Source organism: Aquarana catesbeiana, linkage group LG04, assembly GCF_042186555.1.
Source record: "Aquarana catesbeiana isolate 2022-GZ linkage group LG04, ASM4218655v1, whole genome shotgun sequence".
Taxonomy (NCBI): Eukaryota; Metazoa; Chordata; class Amphibia; order Anura; family Ranidae; genus Aquarana; species Aquarana catesbeiana.
Window position 1 is genome coordinate 185,634,662 of NC_133327.1, and position 11,606 is coordinate 185,646,267.

Genomic DNA, 11,606 nt, shown 5'->3' on the forward strand with positions numbered 1-11,606 from the left:
TTCCAGATTACCGCTTATGCCACGTCCAAGAAAGAGATCGCCAGAGAAATCCTCATAAAAAGAGATGCCACCTCATAGTGTAGTCTGATTAAAACTTTAATAGCATAAAAACTCCCCACATGGGAGAAATTAAAACCGCATAACACTACACTATGGGTGAAGCCGAAAGCCAGGAAGTACTTTCCCGCAGCGTGCGGTCCAGCTGCGTTCCAGGCCAGGCCTGGCCAGGCCTGGAACGCAGCTGGACCGCACGCTGCGGGAAAGTACTTCCTGGCTTTCGGCTTCACCCATAGTGTAGTGTTATGCGGTTTTAATTTCTCCCATGTGGGGAGTTTTTATGCTATTAAAGTTTTAATCAGACTACACTATGAGGTGGCATCTCTTTTTATGAGGATTTCTCTGGCGATCTCTTTCTTGGACGTGGCATAAGCGGTAATCTGGAAACACCTGGGGGAGAGGACATCCTATCTCAGTGACCACGGGATATCGGCCAAGAGGACAACATTCGGAATTTAAAGTGTCTGTCACCCCTGCAGGGGTAGTGGGAGCCGGTGAGTGGGGAGCCAAAAGGGGAGCACAGAAGTCACGGATTTTCACCGTTGAGGGCACCACAGTCACTAAGCTTTTGGAACTTTCCTTTTTTTTTTTTTTTTTTTTTTTTATGCTATTTATAGCTTGGGACGCACTACTTGTGAACAGACTTTTTTGTTTTTGTCTTTTTGGAGTTTTTTATTCTATTTATGTTTTTTACACATTTTTCTAGTCCATATGGATATTTTCTAGATCTGATTGCACTGTTTGCACTTGTATATGCTGGATTCATCACATTGGCTGCATAGTATATTAGCAGCAGCACCTAGTGGTTATTCTCTGGAACTACCTGTGATATGTAGGCATATGCAATATATTAAGGGTTTTTTTCACTTTTCTTATCACATGTTTGTTGATTCAAATACCCATGGGGTTATTTATTATGAGTATTGTAGTCACCGTTTGTGTATGGTACATTATATAATCTTATAACATTCACTTTATTATTTACACATTCCACCAGGAAGCGCCATACCCCCATATACAATTCTTACACTGTTTAGACCCCTGATATCTCACCAAAGGCTCCCCCCCCTCCAACAGGGCTGATAACAAAAAAATAATAATAAAAAAAGAAAGAATTGTAATAAATATTTAAAAGTTAAAAAAATGTAAATTAAAAAAACACTGACACGTCCACGTAAAAGTATTTTATTGGGATAGACCATCCCAAAGTGGCACATAATTGTGAAGTGGAAGGAAAATGATAAATGGTTTTTAAAATTTTTTTACAAATGAATATCTGAAAAGTGTAGCGTGCATTTGTATTCAGCCCCCTTTACTCTGATACCCCTGACTAAAATCTAGTGGAACCAATTGCCTTCAGAAGTCATCTAATTAGTAAATAGAGTCCACCTGTGTGTAATTTAATCTCAGCATAAATACAGCTGTTCTGTGAAGCCCTCAGAGGTTTGTTAGGGAACCTTCGAGAACAAACGGCATCATGAAGGCCAAGGAACACACCAGACAGGTCAGGGACAAAGTTGTGGAGAAGTTTAAAGCAGGGTCGGGTTAAAGGTTCAAATATCCCAAGCTTTGAACATCTCACGGAGCACTGTTCAATCCATCATCCGAAAATGTAGAGTATGGCACAACTGCAAACCAGGAAGACATGGCCGTCCATCTAAACTGACAGGCCGGGCAAGGAGAGCATTAATCAGAGAAGCACGAAGAGGCCCATAGTAACTCTGAAGGAACTGCGGTGATCCACAGCTCCGGTGGGAGATTCTGTCCACAGGACAACTATTAGTCGTGCACTCCACAAATCTGGCTTTTATTGAAGAGTGGCAAGAAGAAAGCCATTATTCAGAGAAAGCCATGAGAAGTCCTGTTTGCAGTTTGCGAGAAGCCATGCGGGGGGACAGCAAACATGTGGAAGAAGGTGCTCTGGTCAGATGAGAACAAAATTGAACTTTTTGGCCTAAAAGCAAAACACTGTGTGTGGTGGAAAACTAACACTGCACATCACCCTGAATACACCATCCCCACCGTGAAACATGGTGGTGGCAGCATTATGTCTTGGGGATGTTTTTCTTCAGCAGGGACAGGGAAGCTGGTCAGAGTTGATGGGAAGATCGATGAAGCCAAATACAGGGTAATCTTGGAAAACCTGTTTGAGTCTGGCAAGACTTGAAAATTGCTGTTCATGCTCTCCATCCAATCTGACAGAGCTTGAGCTGTTTTGCAAAGAAGAATGGGCAAAAATGTGACTCTCTAGATGTGCAAAGCTGGTAGAGACATCCCCAAAAAGACTTGCAGCAGTAATTGCAGCAAAAGGTGGTTCTACAAAGTATTGACTCAGGGGGGTTGAATACAAATGCACAGAGCACACTTTTCACATATTTATTTGCAAAAAATTGTGAAAAGCATTTATTATTTTCCTTCCACTTCACAATTATGTGCCACTTTGTGTTGGGCTATCACATAAAATCCCAATAAAATACATTTGTTTTTGGTTGTAACATGACAAAATGTGGAAAATCTCAAGGGGTATGAATACTTTTCCAAGGTACTGTACATTTAGGCCAGGTTCACATCAGTGCGGTGCAGTTTTTCTGTGTCGCATTTTTACACACATTTTAGATCTTCCTTTTTTAGGTGCACTGCCTTTAAACTCTATTAAAAGGCACATTTTTAAAAATTGGAAAGATACAGCATGCAGAACTTTGATGCACTTTTATGAAAATGAAAGTTTATTGACTACACCTAAAAACCATTTTAAACGCACATAAAAAGTGACCTTGAAAACCGCACCACATCATAGCATTTAATGTTCTTATGAAGTGCTACAATAAAATAATAAGTGCAATTTTGTGTGGAATTCCCATGACTGGGGGCTGGTTTGGCCTGGAGTTGTATGAGAAAAAGTGCAAATGACCCATTTAAAAAAGGGTCTGACTTGCTGGTGGGTGCTTTGAGCAACTGGGTGGAGGAGCCACAGAATGGTTTGCAATTTACATGTGGAGGGTAGATATTATACAGCATCATTTCATATGGTCTATTAAATTAACCTATGGTTTGCTGGAAGACATACGTTTAAAAGTGGGACTAATTCAATAATAACTGGCTTGAGCAGGAGTAGTTTATGCGCACTGGACACTTTTTCCTAGTTGCAGTTGTTTGCACATTTTGTGTTTTGTACTTTATTATATTGTTGTTTGTAATTTTATATTGCAAGGGTCACATTTGAATTGTTTATTCAGCTGTTTTGCACATTTTTGTGATTTGCACTTAGTCATGTGGGTTTTGCAGTTTGATTCGCACACAATTTCACAGGATTTCACTTTTTACCGTATATTATTGTAGTACTTATTGATAACATTATGAATGCTGTTATAAGGTTAAATGTATTTATATGTGAAATAGGGGTTAGGTACATAAAATTTTAGTGCAAATTTAGAATCTTATATATATTTATCCTTTTAAAACCCAACTCCAGGAATTTTTTTTTTAAATCCACACTTTCTGTAAGGTGCACACCAGCCTCCTCACAGACAATAGCTTTGGGCACAAGAGGTGAGCACTGGAACCTGCTAGAGAGAGAGGAATTTCTCCCTGTACTTTAAACCCTAGACATATAACACACTCCTGTGTGATCACCAGGACAGGAATTTGCAAAGGAATCTACCCAGTGGGGACACAGACAATAAAACCTAACACAGGTTCCAAACCCAAACTTGCTTATCCTACCTAAAATGAAAAAAAAAAAAAAAAAACATAGTTTGGGATATACTGTAGATGACCTTTAATGCACAAGTTCATATTTACAGGAAAATCAGTCGCCCCCTCAGCTTTAGCTCATTCACAAGTCCATACTTAACTCCTGACAGCTGTGGCCTCCCCCACTTTTTGCAGCCTAGCCAATAAAAATCTAGTGCCTTGTCTGCGCGCCCTACAAGGGATGTTAGTGTTAAGACATGGGCAGCAACACTTGGTGGAGGTACTTAAAGGACCTGGGGGGAGGGTTGGAGGTGTTAACTTGTACTTTATGCCTATTATCAAGCCATACTTGTAATGGCCTACTACTTGACCTTTCTGGAACTGGAACTTGAAACGTTTAGACAGCTGTACACTTTGACTTTGTATTTATGTTGTGTATGCTCTGCATTACCTGCAAACTTCCAGTAGGCAGTGCTATTGATTTTCTCTTCTAATATCTCAGACTGCAAATTTTTCAGATGCTATCCATAAGATTTATGTATCAATATGTTTATTGTTTGACAGAAACTGAAAGCAATCGAACAACTGAAAGAGCTCCAGGCTTCTGGGAAGACATTAGAAAAGAACCAGGTAATGCCCTCTTTGTTGATGTTAAATACACCAGTTTGTGCTTGAGGGTTCTAAAATAGAGGGCTTTTATAATGTGGTGGCAGCTAAACACATGTTGCTGTGAAGAATTTCAGCATTTTGAGTTGGCTGTTCAATTTTGTTTTTTTATGAATAAGAATTACATTTTGCATTGTACTTTACAGAAATAGCCATGAACACACTGATGTGCTTAGTACCTTTCAGGCAGAAAGCTTATCAATTTCAGTAATGTGTTTCTGGCCTTAACCACTTATGGACCGGAAGGATTTGCCCCCTTATTGACCAGGCCATTTTTTGCTAAATGGCACTGCGTCGCTTTAACTGACAATTGCGCAGTCGTGCGACGTTGTACCCAACAAAATTGACGTCCTTTTTTTTCCCCACAAATAGAGCTTTCTTTTGGTAGTATTTGATCACCTCTGTTTTTTGGGGGTTTTTTCTTTCTTTTGCGCTATAAACAAAAAAAGCGACAATTTTGGAAGAAAAAAAAACATATTTTTTACTTTTTGCTATAATAAATATCCTAAAAAAACTAATTTCTTGATCAGTTTAGGCCGATATTTATTTTTCTACATATTTTTGTTAAAAAGAAAAAAAAACGCAATAAGCGCTTATTGATTGGTTTGCGCAAAAGTTATAGCGTCTATAAAATAGGGGATAGATTTATGGCATTTTTATGTATTTATTTTTTTTTTGCTAGTAATAGCGGTGATCAGCGATTTTTAGTGGAACTGTGACATTGGAGCAGATTAGTCGGACACTTTTGACACTTTTTTGGGATTATTGACATTTATAAAGCAATCATAGCTAAATAGCCATTGATTACTGTATAAATGTCACTGGCAGGGAAGGGGTTAGCACTAGGGGGCGATCAAGGGGTTAAGTGTTTCCTAGGGAGGTGTTTTCAACAGTGGGGGCAATGATGTACTCACTGGAGGAGGAGACAGATCGCTGTTTCTAATCATAGGGACAGCAGATCTGTCTCTCCTCCCCTGACAGAATGGAGATTTGTCTGGTTAAATTGACAGATCCCTGTTCTGTCTCTCTCGGGAGCATTTTTTTTTTACCTTTAATGAAGAGAATGCATTAGGGTAATATTAAACCGTCAGCCTTTACAACCGTTTTAAAGGTAATGCACATTTTTTAATGTGTAAAGATCAGTGACATATCCAGAGTGGCCATAAATATTCTCTTAAGTAATAACACATATGTAATGTCCTGCTTGTATGCATTGTGTGTGTGTATTTTCTTTATTCTTGTTTGTTTGTGTATAGTAAAGGTTCCCATACATAATTAGAATTTTAGATAAAAGATCAAAGAACTGTGGGGGTTATTTTTGAAAGGCAAATCCACTTTGCACTACAAGTGCAAAGTGCATTTGAAATTGCACTGAAAGTGCACTTGGAAGTGCAGTCGCTGTAGATCTGAGGGGGACATGCAAGGAAAAAAAAAACAGCATTTTAGCTTGCACATGATTGGATGATAAAATCAGCAGAGCTTCCCCTCATTTCAGATCTACCCCTCAGATTTACAGCGACTGCACTTCCAAGTGCACTTTCAGTGCAATTTCAAGTGCACTTTGCATTTGTAGTTTGCACTTGTAGTGCTCAGTGGATTTGCCTTTCGTAAATAAATAACCCCCTGTGTCTTTTAGCTGGGACAGCAGTTATCATAGGCTTAAGTTTCAACCCTTTGTAGGGTTACAAAGCTCACCATGACGTAAAAGTGAAGAAGCAGTTTTATCACACTTGGGACAGGTCACGTTAGGACTACAGAACACATTCCATCTGCTTGCCTCCATAACAGGGTGGAATAGGGGGGTTCCTGTAGTTCAGAGGCCAACTGGACAGGGCTGATAATAACGCTGCCTGAGTTTAACCAGTTATCCAGGGTACGGTACTAGATTTCTGGCAGGATTAACAGTAATTGGTTTGCATTTACAGAACAGATTTAAAACGCTTTTAAAAATCTTTCTAACAGACCAAAAGGAAACCAATGACAAATTCTAAGTTGGGGTTTATCTATTTTTTTTAAATCCTGATTTCTTTTATTTTTTTTGGACACTAGAGGGAGCATTTAGAATCCGTATGCAAAATAAAGTAACGAAAATATGGAACTGCAATTAAAAATATGAAAGTTGTGTATATTAATACATTTTGGGAAATGTTGCAGTAATAACGGTTTACTCAATGAAAGCACACCACCATTTCTTCCTTTAACATTTCCAGTTACTCTCTAGCTATTTCTAAGTTCAAAACACTTGTAAAGTGTGTGTATGGATTTGTGTGTGTGTGTGTATGTGTGTGTGTGTATGTATATATATATATATATGTATGTATGTATGTATGTGTGTATATATATATATATATATATATATATATATATATATATATATATATATAATGTATATATATATATGTGTGTGTGTGTGTGTGTGTGTGTGTGTGTGTATGTATGTATGTATGTATGTATGTGTATATATATATATATATATATATATATATATATATATATATACACACACACACAATCTCACAATTTTGCAAATATATTTTTTAATCTTTTCATGTGACAACATGAAGAAATGAAACTTTGCTACAATGTAAAGTAGTAAGTGTACAGCGTGTATAACAGTGTGAATGTGCTGTCCCCTCAAAATAACTCAACACACAGCCATTAAAGAGATTGTAAACCTCAGAGGAAAAAAAAAAACCTGCAACACAAAGGCATAATGAGTTAGTATTGATTGCATACTAGCTCATTATGAAAAACTTACCTTAGGACGAGGCCCTGCAGTGCCACCCGCACTGCACTCCCTCGGCCGACATCTTTCACCGGAGTTACTTCCGGTGAAATTGGCTGTGCATGAGGCTGTGATTGGCCAGAGCCGCGATGATGTCACTCCCGCCAGTTACGGCATGGGTCCTGATGAACCGGCACCAGTGGGCCATTTCTTCAGTGCGTATGCGCTGATGACGTTGGCAGCAGCGTATATAGTGAATATCTCCTAAACTGTGCAAGTTTAGGAGATATTTACAGTACCTACAGGTAAGCCTTATTATAGGCTTACCTGTAGGAGCAAGTGGGGTAAAAGAGTTTACAACCACTCTAATGTCTAAACCGCTGGCAACAAAAGTGAGTACACCCCTAGGTGAAAATGTCCAAATTGGGCCCAATTAGCCATTTTCCCTCCCCGGTGTCATGTGACTCGGTGTTACAAGGTCTCAGGTGTGAATGGGGAGCAGGTGTGTTAAATTTGGTGTTATCGCTCTCACTCATTCATACTGGTCACTGGAAGTCCAACATGGCACCTCATGGCAAAGAACTCTCTGAGGATCTGAAAAAAAAATTGTTGCTCTACATTAAGATGTCCTAGGCTATAAGAAGATTGCGAAGACCCTGAAACTGAGCTGCAGCACGGTGGCCAAGACCATACAGCGGTTTAACAGGACCGGTTCCACTCGGAACAGGCCTCACTATGGTCGACTAAAGAAGTTGAGTGCACATGCTCAGCGTCATATCCAAAGGTTGTCTTTAGGAAATAGACGTATGAGTGCTGCCAGCATTGCTGCAGAGGTTGAAGGGGTGGGGGGTCAGCCTGTCAGTGCTCAGGCCATACGCCACACACTGCATCAAATTGGTCTGCATGGCTGTCATCCCAGAAGGAAGCCTTTTCTAAAGATGATGCACAAGAAAGCCTGTAAACAGTTTGCTGAAGACAAGCAGACTAAGGACATGGATTACTGGAACCATGTCATGTGGTCTGATGAGACCAAGATAAATTTATTTGGTCAGATGGTGTTAAGCGTGTGAGGCAGCAACCAGGTGAGGAGTACAAAGACAAGTGTGTCTTGCCTACAGTCAAGCATGGTGGTGGGGGTTTCATGGTCTGGAGCTGCATGAGTGCTGCCGGTACTGGGGAGCTACAGTTCATTGAGGGAACCATGAATGCCAACATGAACTGTGACATACTGAAGCAAAGCATGATCCCCTCCCTTTGGAGACTGGGCCGCAGGGCAGTATTCCAATATAACGACCCCCAAACACACCTCCAAGACAACCACTGCCTTGCTAAAGAAACTGAGGGTAAAGGTGATGGACTGGCCAAGCATGTCTCCAGACCTAAACCCTATTGAGCATCTGTGGGGCATCCTCAAATGGAGGGTGGAGGAGCACAAGGTCTCTAACATCCACCAGCTCCGTGATGTCATCATGGAGGAGTGGAAGAGGGAATCCAGTGGCAACCTGTAGCTCTGGTTAACACAATGCCCAAGAAGGTTAAGGCAGTGCTGGAAAATGAATGGTGGCCACACAAAATATTGACACTTTCGGCCCAATTTGGACATTTTCACTTATGGGTGTACTCACTTTTGTTGCTAGTGGTTAAGACATTAATGGATGTGTGTTGAGTTATTTTGAGGGGACAGCAAATTTACACTGTTATACAAGCTGTACACTCACTACTTTACATTGTAGCAAAGTGTCATTTCTTCAGTGTTGTCACATGAAAAGATATAATAAAATATTTACAAAAATGTGAGGGGTGTACTCACTTTTGTGAGATACTGTGTGTGTATATGTGTGTGTGTATATGTATACATACCCTGTTTTCCCCCGCTTGCACTCCTGGCTCCTCCTCTTTATGTTGTGCCACCATAGGAAGCCACTTCCTATGGTGGCACACCAGTGGACTCGACCCCGAGCCACCTGCGTCTATAGACACAGTGTGGCTTGGCCCCACCCCCTGCTTTCCCTCATCATAGGATCTGACTAAAAGCAGCGGGAGCAATGCCACAGCAAAGCCTGTGAGAACAGGGAGAGCCGCTTCAGAGGGGCACAGCACTGGATCGAGTGAGGTGAGGTAAGTATTGGGGAGATGAGGACGCTGAGGGGGCTATACTAATACCTAAATATTTTTTTACATTAATTCAGGGAATCCATTAAGGTAAAAAATGTTTAAGCTTTAGAATCATTTCTTCCTAAAATAACTTGCTGTTACACTCCCTTTTTTTATTATTTATTTTCTTTGCAGCTTGAGAAAATCCAAAAAGAGGAAGCACTTCTAAAGGAAATAGAAGATTTAGAGCTTGGCGAGTGAATGCACCTAGGAATTATTATGAACAATTCTGTTGATGGTGGAGAGACGTTAGGTTTCTTATTGAACAGCAGTGTTTTGTACTTGGACATAAAGGTTTAAATGTCTGTTAATATTTTATTATATTCATTACAATACAGAAAAGCCAAAAACTAGAGATTGTGGAATGTATGCTTCTTAACAGTTACGTACTTACACAATCATTTAATTTGTTTAAGGTTTATCTAGCTTTTTCCATGGTACATACTTGTTTTTAAAATCATTGCCTTCAAACGTACCGGACTGAAGAAATGGGAAGAAATGAGCGTGATGGAGGTGATCTATCAAGTGGAAAAACGTATTTCAAGACAAATCAAACTCCAAACATGTTCAACACGTTAAAGCTAGAAGTAAATAAAGATATGCTGTGTCATCCTGGCATGTTGTGTAAAACCCCTAATTTTTATACTGTTTTAGGTGCTGGAAGCATAATAAACCAAACATCCAAAATGTGATACTGGAGATACTCGCATCGCAAAATGACAGTGGAAAATTGTCAAGTTTCATCCTACCTGATTAATCTTACAATGGACGCCCTTGTGAAAAAGTTATATTTGCAGTTCTTAGTAGCTCAGATGCATTTTCATTATCTTTCCAAACCTGATAGTGCTGCCTGACAAAATCAGGGTTTCCACTACACTCAATAAACATTAAAAGGTGATCTAGAACAGTGTTTCTCAACCTTTTTACGGTGAAGTACCCCTGCAGATCTAAAAAAAAATATATATCTAAGTACCCCTGTCTCGAGAAAGTAATTTCTGTTGTTTGGGTCAAAATAAATGTGATGTTGTCCCTCGGGCTATGTTGAGTACAAGGAATGTGTCAACAACCAAAAGTGAATGAATCGATGTTGAACAAGTGCCAGCGTGAGTAAGGGGTGATGATGTCTTTGTGGACTGCAGCAAAATCAAAAGTGTTTACATTACACTCAATATAATTAAAACAATAAAAAGATTTCACGCTTCAAATCTATCACATATAAATGAATAAACTGACATTAATGTGATCTTGTACGTGCAGCTAAGATAACTGAAAAAATGTGCATATGGTCTGTGAATGTGTACAAACAGTGAAAACAAAATAATCCAAATGTGTAAATATAAATGGATATTCTCTTCATGAATCAAAAAAGAAAGTTCATGATTATGTGTCACATCCACTGGGATCAAATGTGAGAGGGGACGATGATATATCTTATATATGGAAATAATGTATGAAATAATCTTTATATGGAGGGATCCGGTTGAACCCGGGCTCTCTAAACTCTCACCTTAAGAAAAGCAGATATAGGCATCAAACAGTTTCTTTAGTAGATGCTGTATGGTGTAGCTTATCAGTTATTCAGGTGGGGCTTCTCTGATGGCTGAATTGTCCTCCCGGTATATAGATACCTGTCAAATAGAGGAGGGGTTGCCCACCTGGGCTCCACTGATCCGGTGGAATAAACAGGGAAGGGAGAGAGAAGAGCCTCCATTGGTGTAGTAATTTTGAATAAAATGTAATTTATTAATTGATATAAGTGGTCTCTTACATTTAAAAATAGTTTAAACAGCATAAGAATTCACAAGAGTGGCGTCTGAGGCGCCTCCTTACTGACTTCCCGTTACGTCTGCTCTCAACCTTTTTACGGTGAAGTACCCCTGCAGATCTAAAAAACAATATATATCTAAGTACCCCTGTCTCGAGAAAGTAATTTCTGTTGTTTGGGTGTCATGGTTTCTGTGTGTGTGTGTGTGTGTAATGTCAGTATGTGTTTGTGATGATTTCTGTGTGTGTTTGTGATGGTTTTTATTTTGGGTGCAAAATCATCATCAAATGTAGCCTCACCAGTGTCCATCAAATCCATCAGATGCATGAAGGTGAAAAACCTTCAGCCTTTACAACCACTTTAACTGTTAATCTACAATGCTAATTGTAGTATGCAGCATGGAAGGGGTTAATGTATTGCCATTGGTCACTGAAGCATTAGTGACCAGTGGCAATTAACCCATTTGTGCTGCTTTTGTGGCACCAATGTCAGTGTTTATTAACCCCTTCATGCTGCATCATAAAGGAGATTAATAAACACTACTTC

At 39.6% G+C, this 11,606-nt stretch overlaps 1 protein-coding gene across 1 annotated transcript in view; it reads left to right on the forward strand.

The window, feature by feature from the left end:
* EIF2A (eukaryotic translation initiation factor 2A) overlaps nucleotides 1-10,200 on the forward strand; it is an 84,266-nt gene extending 74,066 nt beyond the window's left edge. Inside the window, exons 13-14 of the mRNA XM_073625987.1 lie at nucleotides 4,315-4,380; nucleotides 9,431-10,200. Of these exons, the coding sequence (XP_073482088.1) occupies nucleotides 4,315-4,380; nucleotides 9,431-9,496 (132 nt within the window). The 3' untranslated portion in view covers nucleotides 9,497-10,200. The remainder of the gene's footprint in view (nucleotides 1-4,314; nucleotides 4,381-9,430) is intronic.
* The last annotated feature ends 1,406 nt before the right edge of the window (nucleotides 10,201-11,606 follow it).